The sequence below is a fragment of the Tamandua tetradactyla genome, chromosome 7 (assembly GCF_023851605.1).
Source record: "Tamandua tetradactyla isolate mTamTet1 chromosome 7, mTamTet1.pri, whole genome shotgun sequence".
Classification (NCBI taxonomy): Eukaryota; Metazoa; Chordata; class Mammalia; order Pilosa; family Myrmecophagidae; genus Tamandua; species Tamandua tetradactyla.
The window spans coordinates 79206079-79228554 of NC_135333.1; the positions used below are offsets into that span (position 1 = coordinate 79206079).

The 22476-nt window shown below is 33.5% G+C and overlaps 1 protein-coding gene across 4 annotated transcripts in view; it reads right to left on the bottom strand.

Annotated features, from left to right (window-relative positions):
* Window positions 1–1032: 1032 nt before the first annotated feature.
* The window catches only part of LMO3 (LIM domain only 3), a 55281-nt gene continuing 33837 nt past the window's right edge, over window positions 1033–22476 (bottom strand). For all 4 annotated transcript variants that reach the window (XM_077167935.1, XM_077167933.1, XM_077167932.1 and 1 more), the window contains 2 exons: window positions 12530–12655; window positions 1033–4035 (listed from right to left, as the gene is read on the bottom strand). In XM_077167935.1, the coding sequence (XP_077024050.1) occupies window positions 3930–4035; window positions 12530–12655 (232 nt within the window). In that variant the 3' untranslated portion in view covers window positions 1033–3929. The remainder of the gene's footprint in view (window positions 4036–12529; window positions 12656–22476) is intronic.

Genomic DNA, 22476 nt, shown 5'->3' on the forward strand with positions numbered 1-22476 from the left:
TTGATGTTCTTTTTTTATTATGTGCTATTGAGTTAATGAGTAATTTGTGTGATATAATTCTCTGAACACATTGATTACTTGAGATATTTTCTGGGGTTTTCAAACCAATGACATGCTGAACAGGTAGAAGATTGTATTTGCTTTTGTGCGCTCATTATCAGCAGGCTTGAGCTGAGTATAAACCAATGAAAAGACACTTTAAAGTTAGCTGATGTGTGAAAAGTCTGCAATAGAAGGCTGTGTGCTAGGGAAAAAGGCTATCACATAGTAGGTACTCAGTACATATCAATTTGTGTAAAGACTATAGTAAGAATTTGCTTTCTATTACTTCAAATTGTATTAAAACCTATTTAAAATAACTGGTGTTTTTTAAGAAAAAGTAATCAAAAGACTTTTGCTAAGATTGTATTCTGCATTAATGGCCTATTACAATAAACATGCAGATTGTTTTGCAACTTACTGAAGTGAAGACTAAACATGTTCAGTCTATATCATTTCTATGAAATTGTTTAAGTGAATATTCAAAGTGGTTTTGCCTAAAGTGATAGTTAAAAGGAAACCATTTATGTATGGTGTGTTTTACTTACAGATAGAATATTCAGCTCCTTGTTTCAGTTAAATAGCAAAATCCAGTCCTTGAAAATGTAGGATTTAGTTGAGTTTTTGTTTTAATTCATTAAATAGGAAATTCAAAATTTAAACTGACAATAGCAAAACAGTTGCCTTCAGAAAGAGCCCTAAAAGCTTGTGTAAATGTACAAAATTATACCCAGCAATTGCTATCTTCATTTTTGGCAGTTTTTTTCCCCCTTCCCTCACAAAAGCAAATAACTACAAACTCTCTAGCTGAGAGAGCCTAAATAAAACATTGGAGAAAGCATTTGACGCTTGATATGCTTTATCTTTACCAAGTAAATATTCTCACACACTTCTTCTTTTCTTTTTCATGGACTTAATGTATACTTTCTAGATACCATCTTAATAGTTCCAATTAAGTGCAGTGAAACAGTGTAATGCCCCTTTTATTAAAAACATAAATCCAAATATAAAAAAATGAATGAAAGAATCCAGTAGATATTTATTAAATAAGATGAAAGTGAAATTACAAACACAGGTCAGCTTTTAAACTCAGCCAGCACTCTGGTAGAGGGGTGCTATGTAGTCCTTTCTCACAGGCAGCCTGTATAGGTTGCTTGTCAGGAAGGGGAGCTTTCACTGCTTGAGAAATCAGAGCAGCATCGGAGGTGTCCTACTGTAGGCATCAGATAACAAGCTAAGTGATGTCAGGGCTACAACACAAAGAGGAAAGTTGACAACAATTCAGGGACTTTGAGTAGTCAAGACAATTAGCTTAGAGCTTCAGGTAAAAAACGCTACTATTTATAGGCAATTAGCTGTAAAATGTCTACAGCTGTAAAATTATTCCTGTTTCTTTCATAATTTCACGGAGATTAAAAATAATCTAAGAAGATTAAGGCCTTAATCATTAATTCAGATGGGTAATTTTGTTTATGGTAAAAAGCAGAAGACTTATTTCCCAAAGGATTGAGCAAAAGGAAAACTGCAAAAGCCTAGCTTTGTTTTGGACTGGCAAGGATAGTTGAACAGCTTCAAGAAGCTGTAAGCAGTTTGTTTCCAATTTCTATGCATTTTGACCTAATGATAAATATATGCAAAATCATTTAAATCCAAGAAATCATTTGAAAAACGTTACTGACAATGGAAACTTTACATCCACATGAATTTTAAACAACTCTCATTGGAGACCAGCAGGGCTGCATTATGAAAACCACTTCTTATTGCTCCTCTTACTTTTCTCTTCTGCTATGCAAGTCTTTTGTTTTCATGAAATAAAGGTAATTCTCTAAGGCTAAATTAACAGTTATTTTGTGGGCCCCAAATAGCTCTTCTTGAAAATTTTCCTTCAGCGTATCTCAAATTTGATAGACATGTAACTTGAACATTCTAACCATGAAGCATTTGTAAAAGTACATATCATTCACTTTTCACAGAACCATTTTTTTTAAATGAGAGGCAATATCCAAATTCACATGCATTTTTGTAATAAAGCTATGTTGTAAATTTTCTTTATTTCTTCCTGATCACTTATAAAGGCAACAGTATTTCCCAGGATTATTTGCATAGTTTTACAACGCAAATCCACACCAGCATTATTTTCAGCTTAATACTCTGGCCTCAGACCAAAAACTCAGATGTAACATTTGATCTTTAATGGTAATGCACGTATTGGTAGGACAAAATATGTATGCCAATAATCCTGGGAAATACTGTTGCCTTTATAAGTGATCAAGAAGAAATAAAGAAAAAAATCCACAGCACTAAATTGCTGCAGTAAAAGTATGCTTCATCATGTCTGTATGGAATTAGATTTATCAAAAAGTAGTCCTGATGACAGGAAACAGAAACAAAGGCGCAAAATGTGAACAACCAAAAAAGAGGGGACCATATTTTCATTTTTATTTCCTTAACTGTAATTTAAATAATCATTTCCATAATTAGTTTCTAGAAAGCCTTTATCAGGTATATGTAGGTAAATGAATAATATTTCACCTTTAAAAAATGAAACGACAGATTTCAGCCTAAGTGTGATATATTCCAAGTGGGTAATTACTTAAAGAAAGCAGTGAGAGAGTAAGAGACATTAAACTTGTAAAGTGTTCACTTTTTGAACATTAAAACAAATGGCAGGTAACTACAGAAAAATATATAGTCAGTTCTCAGCTTTTTTATGAATACTTTTGTTGCACTTCTGGCAGATTCTAAAGGTGTTCTGTTGCTCTATAACCTCACTGTTCAAATATGATCATAATGTTACTGTCCATTAATGTGGTGTGGCTTCAGTAGATTCACACTTAAATCCTTTTAGTGCCATATATTTATTGTCAGTTATTAAATCTTTAGCTCCTGTGGAGGGGCCTGGGGAAAATTCATATGAATTTATCATTGTTAAAGTTTTCTCACAATTGTGGGAATCCTTTTTTAAAGTAACCCTTTGGAAAAATTTTACATGATACCCAAAGGCACTAGTTCACATAAGGGGTGAATGGCTGAAGAAAATAACCAAAAAGCAACCAAAACAAAACAAAATGAAAGCCACTGTGTCGATAAAGAACACACAAAAATGATAATAAAAGGATAACTGTTAAGCTTTCAAGTTATTCTAAAAAATGGCACTTTTCATGTTGGTTAAAAACGAAAGTTCTTCAAGATGAAATTTTTATGCATCTTTTTTAAAGCTGATCTTTAACCCCCTGAAAATAGGGGACTATTCTGGACAGGCAGAACACTTTTCTGAATCAGACTTTTTAAAAATCATAGTGGCAATAAGTAATGGATGTTGCTAAAATGCTTTGTGTGTCTGTCTTTATTTTTTAGTATTTTTAATGTTGATAGACTTGCTTTATCTATATGTGTATCATTAGTGAGACTTGCTCTTCAGTTCTTTACTAGAAAGTTACAGCTCATTTAAAATAGCTGGTAGATACAGAAAGCATAAATATACAGTAAGTTTAAACACTGATTGTACTAAATGCAACAATACAAAGAAGCAAACGGAACACAAATGGTAACACAATAAAACTGTATTACATTTGTGCTTGAAATATTACAATACATTATGTACAATAGTCCAAAATAAACATCTCATGCCAAGTGACACAAAAACGAATAGCAAGCAAAAAAATCCAGCAATATGTACATTAATTTTTCTTTAATAATAAACATTCAACTCTGAACGGGGGCAATTTCACTACATACAGTTGCAGTCCGCCTTTTATTCCATATAACCATCCTGCTTTCCTATATCTACGCTATTCAGTAGGCTCCTGTGTCAATTCTTATATACAAGTGGAGCAAAACAGATAAAAGAATGTAGTGCTTTGTATTCTTAATGGGGTGATGGTGAAAGATCAGCGAACCTGGGGTGCATAACCTTCTTTCATTAAACCTTCCTCGTAGTCCATCTGGCAAAGGATCATGTTATTCTTTAGGAAAAATTTGTCTCCAACACAAAATCTGCAAACATTTAAAAAAATGAGATGTGTTAAGACCATTTCACTTTAGATCTATAGACTTGAAGCTTTATTTTCCTAACAATAATTTCACATGGTAATTCCCTGAATCTAAAAGTTTAGCTTAGAAGTTGCTTTCATTACCAAAATTGAGCCATTTATTACATTCAGTGAAACACTGCATACTATTTTAAATCCCACCTTTATATATAAAAATCTTAGGAACACCACGATACCGTTTTGGGCTCTAGAGGTGATTTTACACTATTTTGAAGGGAAAGAAATGAACTTATTTGTATTTACATTCATTAAAATAGAAGTGATGAAAATATTTCACTGCAATGATTATGGAAGGCTTCATCATTGGCCATTTATTCATTTAATAAAAAAAGTAAAAGATATTAAACTGAATCAAACAGTTAGAAAATAGTTCATTTAAAAACTTCCCATAGTTTCCTTTTAGTATATTAAATTGTGATTAAATTCTAGTAATTTGGAAGAGATCATTCTGAAGTGAAAGTCGCTTTAGCCATAAGACTGTGCTTCTATGCCATATTCCTTTGTTTGTGGCAAGTTCACCAACTACGAAATAGTGGATGTCATTTCTTAGAGCACTTTCAATTAAACCAGAGGGAGTAAATGGAATGAACTTCTTGATATTGATGTGATAGATAAAACTAGTTTCCAGTAGCTAATTATGCATTTTACTTTATAAAGCATTGCTTAAAGTGCAAGATTGGACTGTTTCTAAAAAATGCTTTTTGTATAATTTCCAAATGGTGACACTTTGGACACAATTAAGGTCAGAAATAAATGCTTGTGCTGCTTCTGGTACATTTAACAATAAAATCACTCTAGAGATATCTGTATATATATTTAATTGTAACAATTTAACCTTCAGAGAGTGCTGTCTGGTAGAGTTGACCCAGTAAAACTACTTGTAATTATACAAGTTGACCTCACTGACCCTTGATAGTCGTCTCTCTTTATCAGGGAGTCAATTTCAAATGATGTTCAAGCAGAAATCTTAGTGGATAGATTAAACTGTGTAGTGAAAGCCACCCTTTAATGTTTTGTGAAGTTGAAGGTTTAAATGAGGAGCAGTTGGACTGATTTACATTTGCAAAGATTGGAATGCTAGACAAAGGGTGAACCTATTTATTTTCTAACTGGGTAGCTTTGGAAATTTATCCTTACACTAGCTAAACAGATAGAGGGGAAAATAGTGTAATAAAAAAAGTAGATTGAAAAGAATTAGCTTTCCTCTTAAAGGAAAATTGGTCTGTTTATCTGTGGAATTTACTTTTTTTCTGGGATTACTGCCTGCTGCTGATGATGATTGAAAGTACAGAATATGCACTGATCTTGAAATCCTGGATTTGTTTGTTTGGGTTTTAGTATATCTTTTTTTTATTAGTTGCAAACTACACACTTTAAATACTGCACTTTAAAAAAATGGTTCTTGAATAAACCAGCTTCCGTAGATCATCCCAATTACTAAGAAATATTGAATGAAAGGAAATAATTCTGTTGTTGCAGAGTCCTAAGTAGCAAAATTAGATACTATTCTCTTATGTGTAGATTATGTAAAGTAGCCTGCTGAATGTTTGATTACTGTTCACAATTATCAATTTATATTATGCTGAAATTAACTTGAACTAATAACTGGATCATTTTTCCTAAAAACAAACTAATCCAGAAAAATTCGTCTCCAACTTCATATTGTCTAAAATTTTGCTTTAATTCTTTTAATTGGCCAAGAAATTCTACTAGCCATCAAATAAAACATGGTTCATCTATTAGTATTGGTTTATATATGATTGCCTTCAGAGGCCTTGAAATATAGATGTTTCATTTATAGATTAATAAATTCAAGATAATTACAGTGGGAAATATGGAGCCAAAGATCAGAGGATCTGGTTCCAAGTCCTGCCTCTATCACCTACCCAATGCGAGGCATGTGCACATTTCCTACTTCCTCTGTATGGAAGATAAAAGAAGCTGCATCACTTGATTGTAGAGAGGTTCAAGTGAGAGGTATGCGAAAGGCAGAAAGATATATTGCAATTAATAGGGTTCAAATTCTAGCCCCTACTTATGCTATCAAAGATGAAATTTCAGCTTTCTTTCATATCAGCCGTTTTTGCAAGATTGTGGTAAGGAACAGAAATAAAATATGTAAATCCTTACTTCAGTGTTTGAAAGCAGAGAATGAAAATAGCCACTTTTCATTGAGTACTTACAATATGCTAATGTAAGTATATATATGTGTGTTTACACTTAATTCTCACATCCCATCTAGAAAGTAGATGTCTTTGCCCTTCTCAGATGCAAATACTAAGTCTTCCTCTAATAGTTTAAGAAACAGGTGCCCAAGATTCCATACTTAGAATATTTGTGATAAAGGTAGGAAAGTAACCCAGGTTTCTTTGGGTTCAAGACCAATGCTTTTACCTACATACCTGCAAGGCATGTAGGCTACAAATAGAGCATGAGGATGAAATAATTACATGGTGGTAGTGTTTATTGTGGGTTTTTTTGTTTGTTTGCTTTCCAATTATTCCTTTGCATGACTTTTAAAAAGTCTGCCTACCATTCAATGAGCTATCTGTAAGATACGTGGGATATATGTGAAATATTCCTATTCAGAAATTTTGTTGCTAATATGCTAGTTAGATAAAAGTACACTTTATGTGCATTTCTATTTATACTTAAAAGTAAAGATGAAATAGAACGTGGGTGAGGAATGTTGCACTTATAGATAATTCAAGCAAAATAGCCTTAAAAGCTATGGTTAAGAATATTTTATGAATAAATTATACAATTAGAATTGGCATCCTCCTTAAAAAGTACCATATATAACATGAAGAAGTCTGAGAAATAGCAAGGTAGATACTTCTAACAAAATAATTAGCAATTGTGACTTTATAAGAGAACCCAATTTCTAATGTTATATAACCAACTTCTTAGGAGATTTAGCATTTGCAGAAAAAAAAAATAAGCATGATAGCTAGAGGATACTGTATTAGTAGATCAACAGGTCAGGCTAAAATTCCTGAAAATAAATTGATAATCTTTCTTTTAATCTAATCCTAATTGCTTCTGGTATGGTCAGTTCAATTAGTTTTACCCTCATTCGAAAAAAAAAATGTTAAGAAATAAAAAAGATGCCCATTCAGATTATTTAGCCATTTAATCTTGATACTTTGGAATGAATAACAGTTAATTTTGAGATATTTCAGAGTGATTCTATCTGGATTTAAATGGGCTTAGAGATTTGAGAAATAAAGAAAATAAATAAAATTAATAAATCATCCTTATACAATAAAATATGGGCTTAAGGTAGTTTTAAGCAGGTTATCAAAAGCCTATGCTGAGAAACCTTCATTTATAACATCTTTTCTAAAAACTGAAAATGTTAAGTTGGTCATCTTTCTGTAAATTAATAACTGTCAATTATAATAAGTTTCCATCTCCAACATACTTTAAAGAGGGGGGGATCCTCTGTAGTTTATACTGTCTCTTCTCCAATGTTGCATCCTCAGATGATTTCAATACGGTACTTTGCTTTCCGTAAGAGGCTCAGGTTATGTACTTGTTCCACCACTGTATACTTGTGAACAAATTGACTCTCTTTCCCACTGACATTCCTGCTATCATTATACATCTCAATTTCTACCAGTCCTTTTCTGCATCCAGTTAGACTACCCACACCCCAAATCCTGCTATAAATTATTCAAACCTCCCTTATTTTAACTCCACTATTCCGATTCACATTTTTATTTTAGTGAGAAACATAAAATACCCTTCTTGACCTGAGCTAGGGACCTTACGTGGGCTCTAAATCCAGAGAGGAAAACCAGACTCCCTGGGTTCAAATCTTAAATTTACTGTTTTGTCACTGTGTAATCTTGGGCAAGTTACATTTTCTGTGCTTCAGTTTCTTTAGCTAGAGAAGGAGGCTATGCTATTACTTACTTGTGGGTTATTTTGAGAATTAAATGAGTTAAGTGATTTACATGCATGTAGAATATTCAGAACAATGCTAGGTGTAGGATCAGTTACCATCTATGAATTTGTTATTATTTGCTAATGATAATCTTTTCACTTTTACCTAAGCTGTTCCTTATGTAAAAGCTAAAATTTCTTCCTTTCCATTCCTCCCATCAATATCCCCTGACCATACTAACCCATCTTGATCTTTCCCAAAGCATTTATTTATTGGTATATCATTTACTACTTTGGCATCTCAAACTTTCCCATAAATGTAACACATTTCCCAATCTGACAGTTCTGTGGTAGAGGACCAGGAATTTTATTTCTTTTGAAACTTTTACAGTACCACCATAAATTGTACTACCATTTAAGGTGGGGGTGGGCAGTCAATAAATAGTAAATTTAGATTTATTCAAGAATCGAAAAGTTTTATTTAGCACACGTATTTTAGATGAATACTTTAAATTTGTATTTATTGTGACATCCATTCATCAACTTCCTATCTTTACAATTTCACCTCTACCTGCTCCTCACCTCATTCTCCAAAGAGCTTTGAGACCTAATCTCAAAGGAGACTTTCGGTAAGGGGATGGAGGAGTCAAATGCTTCACACCTCCAAGCCTCCTGTGCTATTTCTCTGCCTGGAAATCCCTTCCCTCATGCTTTCTGGTTCCCTCACCTTCCCCACCCCACAAGAAGATAGTGTTCAAATATCCCATCCATCTTGATGAGTTCTTTCTTTAAAACTCAGCACATCAACCCTTTGATGACCGCCTCCCTAAAACTTCAAAAAGGGAGGCTCTCTTTTCCTTCAGTATAGATCTGTTTAGCATCGATTACGTTGTACTGTGAGTCTTTGATGTCTGGTCTCTCCTGTGGCTCTGAACACCTCTTAGAAAGAAACGTGGTTCTATTGACCTGTGTTTCCACAGAGCCTAGCACAGTGCTTGCCATACAGAAGGCACTGAGTAAAACCAAATGAAACAGTGTAAGGTTTTATACATCTATGGTAATTTTATTACAAATAAGCATGTCTTTTCTGTTTTTTATGGAACTATCATTCAGGTTTACAACATTTTCTGAGGAAGAGGGGCTTATTTACTTTTAAGAAATTAACCCATTAAACAGAATTTTCCAAGTCTGAATCGGATTCAAGTTATTATAAAAGAGGTTTAAAAAACTTCTTTAGTTTCCTTTTATAATTGAGAAATTTTAAAATGTTGTATTCATGATTCACATCGTCAGCCATATCCTTCCAAAAAAAAAAAAAAGGTAGAAAGGATTTGTACAAGAGACAAACAATCCTGAGAAGCTGTTGTTATTCCTATTTTAAACATTAGGGAATGCTTTGGATGCTGTTGATACTTTGAGTTTAAAGTTAAGATGAAATTACTAGATATAATTTGTAATCATTTATAATTTCATCACTTCAGATGTCAGTGAAGTTTGCTTGAGGGAACGTACTTATAATTATGTATTTCCATAGTGTTTCACTTGAAAAAATGCAAAATTGTGATGATGATTTGGCTGCTGAATATATAGGCTCATGCATCATTACGATTTTATTGAAGAAGATTTCTCAGGCAAACCTCAAAGTTAAAAGGAGAATTTCCTATACTCAAAAGCTTCTGTATTCAGGGTAACAAAAATTGTCTGCTTTGCTTGACTGATGAAGATTAGCTGACTTCTTGCATAAAAGAAGTTTATCTTGTAGGGGCTGAAGTGACAAGACAATAACTAAGCGCTAATTGTGCATAACCAGCACTAAAGATATGCAGTCCCATTATGGCATGCAATAACTGAAGTGAACATAGAAATATATTAGGTACTTTAATAATGACATTAGAATAGTATTTTGCAGCAGTAAGAATGTGAACAGTTTTAAAGTCAAAATTTAGGAGTGTTTGTCTTACTTGACTGAATTCTACTGAGGAGATAGACTTAATTGTGAGCATAACTATTTCAGCAGTGAAGTAAAATTGATATATGATTTGTAAATAGCATTAACAACTTACAATTACTTTGTATCATAATGGAATTTAGGCTGATTTTAGCACTTGAATGATGTTTAAATATTCTGTATAGAACATGGATAAAGTCGGTGAGTGAGCCTGCCACAGTAGAAAAATGGACAAGGGCATAAAACAGGCAATTCCCTAAAATGGAAATACCAAAAGGCCACTAGTAATCAAACAAATGCTAATTTAAAATGATGAGATATCACCTTTCAAGGTGTCAAAGATTTCTTTTTAAATAATAATTTCCAGTGTTAGAGAGAATGTGAGGAAATGCATAGTTTTGTACATTTCTGGTGTGGGAATAATTTGTATACTTTTCTGGGAAACATTTTGTCCAATTAATAATGCTCTTGTGAATGTATCCATTCACAAGATAACACAGATATGAGTATTTGTTTATTTATAGAGTACATATTACATTGATGATATCGATAATTAAAAACTTTGGAAAAATAACTTATACATCTGGTGATAGAAGACTGATTAAATAAGTGATCCTCTGTCTATGAAACCAAACACAAGAAACCTTAAAGTTTCTTATAAGAATTTTTAATGGCAGGTAAAAAGGCTGCACAATATATGTTAACTGGAAAAAAACCCAAATAGGATCCTATATAGAGGCTTTTCTGTCACTTTTTAAAATACTACCTAACTTTGTGTAAAGTCATATATATATATATAGATGGATACATGCCAAAATATTAAAATATCTTTTCAGAATAGCGAGACATCAGGCAATGTTCTTTATGGTTTTCTATTTTCCAAATGTTCTATGAATATGTAAGCTTTTATAAGTAGAAAATTGGTAAATTTTATTACTGAATCAAGATAACTGGATAATGGATGCAATTAGTAGATGAATGTGAAAAGTAAATAAAATTCTAAATTTACTACTAATACACATTTAAAATATATACATAAATATTTACACATGCATATGAATGTGTATGTGTGATATTTGTGTTTTTATATCCATATCATTACAAAAAAAAAACTTGCATTTTGTCCATTCACCTTTGACTAAATGTTACCATTAACTGAATTAACCTACTTTGTTTCCAAGCATTTGTTGGGAAGAATTAAGATTTTATAAAATGACTTCTTGTATTATTTCCTGGGCAAGCTATACTTTTTAACGTATTTTGGGCTACATTCTGAATATCTGCACTTAGCTGGAGATATTACCGAGTGCATGTGTGAAAACCAAGTTAGTGAAATATTATTTAGTAAAATTAAATTGTAAATATCAAGGTAAAAGAATTAACTTTTAAGAATCTGTCATGTTCTGGTATTTAATATATTATTTCATTTAATTTTCAAAATCTGCAAGATGAGTATTATTATTATTTCCATTTTATAAGTGATAAAAAAAAACATGCAGGCAAACTAAATAACATACCCAAGATCACACAGCTAATATATGTTGGGGCTGGAATTTCAATGCGGTTCTCATCCTGCCCTTTCAACTACTCTACAAGGCCTCATAAGAAGATTCTTTGTGGACAAATTACAAAGTCTGAGAACTTGGCGCAACTAATATTTACTTATCATCTAATACATCCAGGAGTGCCTTCACAGACTCTCTCACTGGATTTGTTTTCATTAAAAATCTATCAAATCTATTAATTTTTGCAATGTTGGATTTTTAAATGATATGTACATTTTATTATTCTAATATTTTCCACATTAAATGGTTACCAGTCATATGGAGTTCCCACTGAAAATAAAAAGTTATAACTTGGAATAAGGAAAAATGGAAGTAAGTCTTAATAATTTTGAGCTGAGAGTTCTCTGAGATTCACTGACCAAGACAGGTCCCTCATGTTACAAATGAAAACACTGAAGCCCAGTGAGGTAAAGATCAGTTTGTGGTTAGTGGAAGAGCCCAGACTAGAATTCAGGTCTTCGGTTTCCTTGAGCAATACATTTTCCAATGCTGTCTCCATTTCTGTTTTTCCAACGCTGATAATGGTTTAATTATTAGTTACATTCGCCCCCAGAGATTTGAAGCAACTTAAATTATACATACAGAACAAGGTTAAAATTCAAGATGCGAAATCAAAAGATAGGGGAACTACAACTATAAAAAAAAAAGTGAGATGAATACAAAATACATGCCACAAATTCCTGTATATTTGCTCCAGTGAAAATCTGTTTGCTCATAGAAGTAGTACAGAAAAAAATAAAGATTTTAAAATTAACTCTTTAAAAAGACAAATAATGAATAGCAAGACTAAACGTCTATAGAAGTATTTCCATTTTCTATCACACTGTTACGTATTTCTTTCAGGTAGAAGTGCAGTCTTAAGACCTTTCTCCTCCTCCAGTGGTTTGTATCTGGCACTGAATGACTGTTTGCAGAAAACAGAAATGCTGAGATTAATTGCTTTAAGTAAAGTGGGCTAATATAATTCCCACCTATTAAGTAAATAGAGAGCAGAGAGAGGCTTACCATCTTTTAGAGCCAAAAGGAAATCTGCTTACCTCTGATTACAAAGCTGACATGCAAAACAGTCCAGGTGGTAAACATTGTCCTTGGCTCGCATCACCATCTCAAAGGCAGGGATGAGTTTACTACAGGCAGCACAGTTTCCCGTTACACCGAAGAGCCTGGAACAATAAACATTGTCTTCAAACTCTGGCAGGAAACTCTAAGATTGTGAGTGGAGAAGATGCTTGTGCACCCTGGAAGGGCACCAACACACGTTCCCTTATGTTGTACACAAACGGGTTTTGTCTTAGGTATATATGTAAATATGCTTCATCAATACATAACCAGTTGACCTGTCTTGATGAAAGATGCATCATGTTTGAAGGGAAAAAAGGAAAAGACAAATACTTTAGGACCTCATCATACAATCACAGAAGTCAAATGTGATGAATCTATGGCAGAAATCTACTTCTGAGAGTATACGTTAAATATAAAAGCAATGTAACTTTGATCTGAATGCCATACCTTAAACAATTTAGTTGGAAAAGAAACCCACTTGAAAAAGTCACTGTTTTTTGAAATCTAGTCACTGAAAGGTTTGCCATTATTATTAAGAACCCTTGTGAACAAGCCATTTAAATGATCAAAAAACATTAGCAGTGGATGCACCTTATGGCTCTAACCCATACTGTAGCTGTGATCATGTTATTCCAGAAGCACATTAAAGTAAATGAGGCTGTAAACCATATACAGCTAGACCAGGAGTTGAAACATAATATACTATAAGAACCATTGGAATTGTCTGGGAAAAAAGGTGTTTTCAAAAAAAAAAATCCTATTTGCTGTAGATTCTTGAAAATAGTTACTGTAATGACCTAAAAAGTAGTAGAATATAAAATGTCTCTACAGCTTCATAATGGAAGGAAATAAAGTACTTTATCCATTTGCACTGGCAATATTTAAACCAAATTTATTTAAAGTTGTTAATCGTGGTGAAGAATTATTATAAATAATATTCTGTGCATAGTAGTTAATACACTTTTTAACTAGGAAGCAAACTAGATGAAAAACATCACATCTGCCAGTTTTCTTTTTTTCCCCAGCATCAGTCTGACAGGAGAAAATATAATGGCTCTCATGGGAAAGACCAAATTAAAAGCAGTTCTAAACTAATGAATTCAAAGGTGCTATCGAGAGAACTCATTTTAGTTATAAAAATGTACTTTAAAAAATCTTAGCCCTTCATTTTATTGAATTTAAAGGACTGTGCACCAACATACTGAAGTTTCTCTTATTACTTGTTATATACTCCAAAGATAGACCTTTGCTTAAGGCATGCAGATTCACTTTCCAGTTTATAACTGTTTCCTCTTACCAGGCTCATGGCAATTGTTAGAACCAGTTGAGAATGGTTTCTGAGCGTCTGGCAAAACGTGTAATAAATGTTTATGCTCATGTTTTTGGTAGATTGTCTCTTGAAGAACATAAGCGCCTTGAGGGTAGAAACTGTAAATGTTTTTCCAACGTTTTTCTAGTATAAACTGCATGCTTGATAAAAAGCCAGCAAGGTTTTTATTCCAGATAGACAAATTCAAAATTGTTAGACATTTGTTTTCCTTAAAGAATTTGTAAAACATTTTGGTATGCTCATTTTGAAGACTATAACTCTAGTAACCCTAGTGTTCTCAGTTTGCCCCCCAGATTTTGAGAAATATATTTTCTTTTCAAAGAACTTCATTGAAAGCATATTATCATCTCGCATCCCTACCGGCATCATTAAAAATAAAAGCTTCACAAATGAAAGCTTTCATTCTATTCTTTTGTAAGCAGAATTTCTTAGTTCGTTCATCACACATGTGCCATTTGTTTCTTCTGTTCTCTAATTCTTTTTCTGAAAAACAGGATTTTTTTGAAGTTCTTTATTCTATGAATAGAGATATGCTTTTGGATATAAATTATGGCTAATCTGAGATAAAGCAGTTTTAAAGAATTACTCAGTTTGCTTATACCTAATAAACACACACCTACATACACACACACACACACACACACACACACTCACTCACAATACCGTTTTGAAATTCTGGACATAGTTTCCCCCAATTTCAATTGCTCTCACTAGCTGAGCATTTATCAGCTACCTGATTAGAATTTGTTTCCACACAAACCATTGATCATCAGCCTATTACTAGGCAAATGACAGTTAATTACCCACTACATTAACCACTGGGACCTGAGACCTGCTTCTGCTGCCATCAGTCAACATGATAAATGTGGCAAGTTCAGTAATGCATGGCCAGCCCTGAGCTGCCTGCTATACTGTGAACAACCCTCAATCTCACTTCCAGGCCCAGGAAAATCTATGGCAATCTGCATAATTACAAGCTCTGGGTTAATAACAGACAAATGATTTGTTGCATCTAAACAAAGTCCTTGGAATGGGCCCGGTCTCTGGTGGCTGCCCGTACCGCGAGCTGCCACTAGTGTACTTTCCACTACAATGTGCACAAAACAGCTCTCTGACGTTCTAGCCTTCCAATTTGTCGCCCTCCAATTTATGGATTCTGCATATGTGATTTTTAATCATTAAAGGACTCTTGAAGCAATATTATCTTAATTATTCTCTGCTGTAACCAGGGAATTAGGCTTCAGATAAAATTTTCTTCTTCCACGCACTTTCTCTGCCTCGCTGGAGGCTCCATCAGTTTCCATCTACACCTGGACTCTGAAATCCTAATGATGAATTATTGCCCCTTTTCCTAAGAGGGCGAACCTTACAAGGGAACATTTTACTGAACTGTCAGCTCACAGACTGAGTGCGGAGATGCGGAAATCTGATCTAATTTACTGCAAAACAATGCGTTTGTTAGACTTTTTCCTCAGTTTTGTCCAAGGATCAAGAGATCATTCTATAGCCACATTCATGCTCTCCTTTTTCTCAGTGGGGCAAAAACAAGGTACTTCTGGGAAAGGAAATAAAGTACTATTATATAAAATGGAGTTTTCAAAATCTATAATGTTTTCCTTTTCCTTTCAAAGGTAACATTTAGATTCTCAGGCAAAAAGAATTTCATAGATAGCAATTAAGCTTGTCATGCATCGTACTCATTTGCAAGAAATTTTTCAGAAATGCCTAAGAAATATTCAAGAATAGTCTCTTATCTGATTCATTTAGACTATTCACAATCCCCCAAATTCTTGTAACCCCTTCCTTCCCAATCATCCCTCCCAGACTCAATTATAAGGATGTTAACACTGATGCACTTTTCCATTTAAGCTGGAGAGCTCTGTAAACAATTGCTTATAGTGCTTATACAAGCTCACCTTCTACGTAAAGGATGGCCTAAGAGCTCACAGTAGTACACTGAGACAGACAAAGCTTTATTTAAAAATGGAAGTCATTTTGAAATTTTGACCTAAATTAATCAGAGAGTGCGGTCTCATAAATTTATGGTAAGGAAAAAAATAAGGTCATTGATCCATTTTGCTCATTTTAAGATGTCTTACAGATTATTAAGCCATGGCAGGGGTTAATTTGCCAATTTATGGGCTAGCCTGTTCCCTACCATTTATGCTCATAATAGGCTTTAAGTAATATGGCCTTTATCTTATTTCTGATACACAGCAAAGGTAGACTTATGATACAAAAGGTGACAATTATCATCTATACAACAATAGTACATATTACTATTTGCAGGAATCCCAAAGGATGCTTCTGCCCCTTTTCCACTCCATTTTTTCTTCTGTTACCTGATATTGACAATCTAAACACAGATAGGAAGATAAAAACTAAACACACAACTTTCTTATGGGTAAAAGCTCAGCCTATCTATGTGCTATACAAAAGCTCCCTATTTCATAATTTTTTGTGTACTATTGACACAGTAACAACTAAAACAAACATTTATTAACAGCACCCAGAAAATTCAGCATTCTTACTAAATGCTCAATAGCTTTTGCAACATAGTCATGAATCTGGTGAACTCTACGTGATTTAGTGTTTATCCATTTCTAAAGTTCCTAGGGGTGGGGGAGTAGAGAAAAACTCAAGACATATAATCATTTAACATAGGAATAATGAATATGATTACTACAGTCATGGGGGTGGGGGAATGAGTGTTCATTGTATTAGTGTCTTTTATTTCACAGCACCAGATGTTTCTATAGATTTTTTTTCCCAGGTCAGTGGCTCAAGTCACTAAATCAAATTCCCCAAGCCAATGGAAAGCAGAGTATTTGACTCAAATTAATTTATTATTTGGGGGGAAATGGATAAATAAATACCACTGCAGCAAACTTTAATTCCAAACAAAGATCAAATTTTCTTTTCTTAAATTCAGGCAATCATTCACTAACTTTTGAGTACACATGAATTTAACAGTAAATATGTAATATTTATAGACAGATACAACAGTTAAAATACCCTACATTTTTTAAAGCCCCCTCTTTTTAGAATAACTAGAGATTAATACAGAAAGAAAAGTTTGGTTTCGTGAGGATATGAAATTATAATCAACTGAAAAGATCTTTAACTTTTGACTGCTGGATGGTGAAGTTTTATCGAATTTGCTATGTGAGGAGGAAAGGAACATTTTTCACAGATTGAGAAGGGCAATTGCCTTTTTGTCTATTACAAATATACTTCTTCTTTTCTATTTCACTTTTTAAGCTAAGGAATATAGTGACAGAAAATGAAAACACTTTAAACATTCTTTTGTTTTAAGGTTAAAAAGCTGAAACGTAACAAGGCTGAAGAGAGTTGAACCTATTGTTCTCTCCCAGTTAGGTCCTAACACGGACTTCACTGTCATAGAGATACAGATATTGTGGAAGTTATAAAAAGATAGAAAAAGGAAACACTAAACAGTTGAAAATATACAAAGGAAAATATAAAAATATTGCACATCATTTTGAACTATGTTTCTAATTGTTGTACAGTTAGATTCACCATGTGCTTTTAGTATTTAATTGTGTCCAAGGATGGACTTCTAATTTCCTAGATTGAAGCTAGAAACAATAAAAAATTGACCATATTTTAAATGAACTAGAAATATTATCTCTTTGAAGGAAACCTAGAGAATTATTCCTTTAATAATTGAAAATTTTGTTCTATAAAATTAACCCTAATTTAGCTTATTAATAAATTCAGCCTTTGTATTTGATTTCTCTTTATTAACATATAAATCATGCCAAACAGAAGCATATGTCATTTCCTGAAAGTGAAGTTTAACATATAGAGGTAAATACATGTGTGTGTGTGTGTGTGTGTGTGTGTGTGTGTGTGCAAGTAGTAGGCAGATATACCTCTAAAGGAGAAGGAAAGAAGGGTGTGAATAAAAATTAAGTAAAACCTACTAAGTGCCTAACTTCAATTTCTGCAAAAAACTACCAAAGGCCCATGCTATATTTTCATGCCTACGTTGAAATATACAACTTGTTAGAATCCCAGAGATGGTTCATGAAATAGATAGCAAGCTCAGATTCAAAGACCCCTCCCTCTTCAGTGAAAGTGGATACCTTCACTGTGAAGATGCTGAGATGAATATCCCTGGGTTAGTCTACTAGCCCAGTCTACTAAAGAACTAGTGTGAAGTTCTATGCAACAAAGAGAAGACAGCCCATCAGTTGGTAGAACTGTGCTGCAGTACCAGGAATCCTTGTCATTTGTGCAGGAATTAAACAAGATTGCATTTCACAAGGTAGAGAAATGGTGGGAGTTGAAAGAAAGGCACCACAAGCTAATGTTGGAGGGTAAAGCAGAGCCTGGAAATGGTCAGGAACAGTGTTTATCTGAGGAACTGTTAAAGAACGACAAGTAGGATGGCAGTGGGTTAGGATGCATTTAAGTTGAGCAGGGAAAGAAACCTAGAAAGCTTGGAAAGGTGACTACAGCCTGGGTGGCTGATGCTTCATGTTCCGTGGGGGAGCATTCAAGAATATCCTCACAGCATTGTCCTTCTCCTAGGCTCAGGCAAAAATACACTCTTGCAGGGGTTGGACGCAGTAGCCCTAAGCACCAGAGGCTGTGGTGGTCAAACCCAGCTCAGATGGTCAACCATCATGTGTGATCCATAGCTGTACTATATTGGCAATAATAGAAAAATAAAGGGAGATGTTAAAGGTGAAGAAAGAGATTTTGTGGAAGCCATTGTCATCTGTCTCTCTGGGTTTTGTATTTCAGGCAGAGAAAAAAAAAAAAAACCTAAGGAAACAGATTTCAGGAAGACCTGATTCCCTATTAAAATTATATTAGACTTGCAGAAACCTGTCACCCTGGAAGAAGAACTGAATCAAGCTCCATGAATGATTGCTTAGGTACCCCTGACCTAAACGAGGCAACTCGAGATAGTCCAGGAAAACAAAAAACACAGCAACACAACCATGCCTTCCAACCCTTGAGTATAGATCTTTAGAGCTTTAAATTTCACCACAGAGTTGGGTCCTTACCCATCTCCAAACAACTCAATAAGCCAAATCAACTACCCTTTCACTCCCTAACTATTGCTGTGTTGACTTGTATGTACAAGGTTTATAATTTTCAGCACAAATGGAGATAGAGAATTTTCTAACTGCAATCCATCCTTTCAATTGCCCCTCCAGTGTTCTAGATGAAAAAAATACATATATAAACCAGAGACATTTTATTCTGATTTAAAGTTTTAAAATTTGTATGCTAATAGCATGAATCAGTATAACTTACCCGTAATTGGAACAGATGACAATGCCCCATCTATTTTTCCCAGTTTCAAGCTTATTCAGTGTTAACTTACGCCTAATCTTACCATTTTCTGTTCTGTACAAGCAATAACAGGATGACATATGAAGAACAGTGTACCTGGCTCCCATCCTAACTCTGCCTCAGAGGGGAGGATATACCCCATGTGTATACACTGAACTTTACACAATTATTTCGTATCAGAGCTGGCATGAGAGCCAAGCTCTCATTCAAATTTGGTCGTTTGCTCACTGTCCTTTTCTGTTTCCCCTGTAAAAATGTGCAAGAAGAGGTTACTTTGGAGGAGTGTCTGTAGCTTGTTGCCCTGACTGGGTAATTGCCAATTTATATAAAATCACCATCTCGAGTCACAGTAGACTTTGTAAAAGTTGCAAACAGTGTTTAAATATTATACTTTCAATTTCAACAAATACTTGTCAATTTTCTCTTTGTACCCATTTTTTGAAAGCCTTCTGTGCAGGGGTGACTGTTATTTAGGCCAGCATGGCAGCCTACTGGGAGAAGCTATTCAGAGAAAAGTCAAATAGATTTTTTTTTTTAACATTTGAAGAGAATTATACTTCTGGGCAAATAAGGCAATTGTACCAAGGTTTCACAGAATCATAGAAATGTAGACCCAAAAGGATCTCCTACAGTTAAAACAAAAGAAATTTGTCGAGCAGGCTATTTATTGTTATGGTATTTAAAAGAAAGAACTTTTCTAGTTTGATGTAGATATAGTTATGGAAAGGACTTGAATAACAGGAGAAGCAGCAGTAAAATAAAAGATAATGTATATGATCCCCACACAGACATTTTATTTAATTGCTTTAGTATCACCGCTCAAATAATGGAGAAGACTAATCAGCCACAATTATATAAACAGTAAAACCTATGACTATTTTACAGATACTGTGGGCAATTTAGTTACTATATCTCTCCCTCGATATAACTGTGGAAACTGTTGCTAGATTGGAATAAATTATACCCTGATTTCAGCTACAGTACAGTAAATGCTAATTGGAGTATGTTTTATACATTTTTATAGTAAAATAATTTAAGAATTTTTTCAAATGATAGGCTATTCTATCATGAGTTTTAGGAAGCTTTGTTTGCTTAAAATTAAATAGGTATTTCAAAATGGTAACTTTTAAAATGAGTAATACACTCCTAAAAATCATCATTGGACCTCTTGATATCTCTACAAACTCTTCTTAGAGATCCACAATTACCATCTCTTTATATTCCTTTTCCATGCTTTAGTTTTTGCATATACTACATATAAAAATGAACAAGGGAGAGGTACCTTATTTGAAACTATCATTTTAGCCCTCTTATAACTAAAGAACTTCAGACACTGAAATATTTTAACAAAAAAAGAAAAAGAGGAGGAGGGAAAAGGATTAAAAGAAAGGCAATGAGGGTTATAATGTAAACAGTTATTTGAGTACTAATCCTATGACAGACCTTTTCCTTGATTTTTTAGTCAAACAAGCCACTGATATTTCCATGTGTCAATTTTGCCATATTTCCAAGTGGCACTCATTCTTTCATTCAGGCTCTCACCAAGACCCACTAAAGATGCACAGTGAAACCGACTGGGTGATCACAGGGAAATCTGAAGTGCAATGCAAAACTCATTTGTTCTGACCCAAATTGCTCTTTCATATTCAGACATTATGGTTTAGTAACAGTAATTGCCTTCTACTGAATAGGTAAGGCATTTATTTATTCTTGCATTTACCCTGTAAAAATTCAGATAATCAAACATTTCTTCTAGGGTTAATTATTATGACTTAGCTAACAAGAAAAGTTTTCTATAGAGGGACAGTGACAACCTGCATAACAATCAATGCTCTAGAATTTCATTGCAATCTTTTTCTAAATCTTGTATCTTACTTCTTTAAAGAAACACACTACCTAATTCCTAATGTTTTCTTTGACGATAAATGCAAGATTTGGGGCATTGTACAATTCATTTTATAAGTTAAATATACCAAAGAAAACAGTTGCAGAAAACGTTATCGCAGGTATTTATTGCACTGCTTGCTTTTAACTAAGGACATTATGTATATCAGGGTATAATCTAGTTCCAAAACCCATCAAAATAATCATTCTAGATTCATGAACAGATCTTATTTGTTCCTTCTAAAAGGAATTTTAGGCAAAGCAAACTTAGTATCTGACACCATTTGCCTCCTTAGTATTTTTTTCTTTATTAGAGAAGTTGTAGCCCTTAGGATTTTAATAGATTATTGTTCTTATGTTCTTATGAAATATTACTCTCAAAAATATCATTTTATTTATCACATATGGGTTACACATCTACAATAGCAAGGGCATCCATATATTAGTGAGCCCTGGATAATTCTGTGCATATCCCTTTCGACCAGCCTAATTATTAGTAATGTTCTCTTCCTGAAAAGTGTTATGGTTTGGATAGTAAATTACATGACCACTTTGTAATAGCCAAATATCAATAGCTTAAAATTCAGATGTTTCAAACTCTCTGTTCTTCATTGACCTAAGTAGGCAGATTAGACTACTTTAAGAATATTTATAATATCTTTACACCTTTTTGCATAATTCTAAAATTCTGTGATTCTTCACTGTCATTGAAGTGTAACTGAACGAGTCAGGTAAAACTGTAATTTGGAAAATTTGACTTTTGTTGCCAGACACACTTTGTAACATCCTCTTAAAACACAATTAAAAGAGAAGCTACCCAACTTTTATATAAGACGGGTTAGATTTTAAAATATTTTAACTGAGACACCTTTAAAGAATTTGAATTGGCTTAAATTAGGTTTTAGAAAAATTCTCAAAATAAAACCATGAAAACAATGATTTATGGTTTAGGTGAGTTCCTTTTTGAAATAAGGAATCAACAAAAGGCTGGAAAAAGTAAAACAGTTTTGTGAAGGAGAAGGTGTCTACTAGCATTAATTTGTGCAAACTTGTGGCTTTCCATAGTAAATTAGCACAGCACTCAACACATATTATGGATAAGAAATATTCAAGTCAAATTTTTGCGTGGTGGAACTATGCAAAAAGAATTACAATCAAACCTTTAAATTACATTTTTGATGTGCACATACAATATCATTCATAAACATAAACATAAACATACTTAGTTTTTAAAGCATTTTTTTAATGTAAAAATTCTATTTCCATAGGTCGGACTTTAAGCAGAGACCTCACTTTTGGAAATGTGTATGTATTTTCTTTTAAAGATAGAACTACAAGGTATGTTGTTTCATCTTTAGGACTTATTATTTGAAGTAT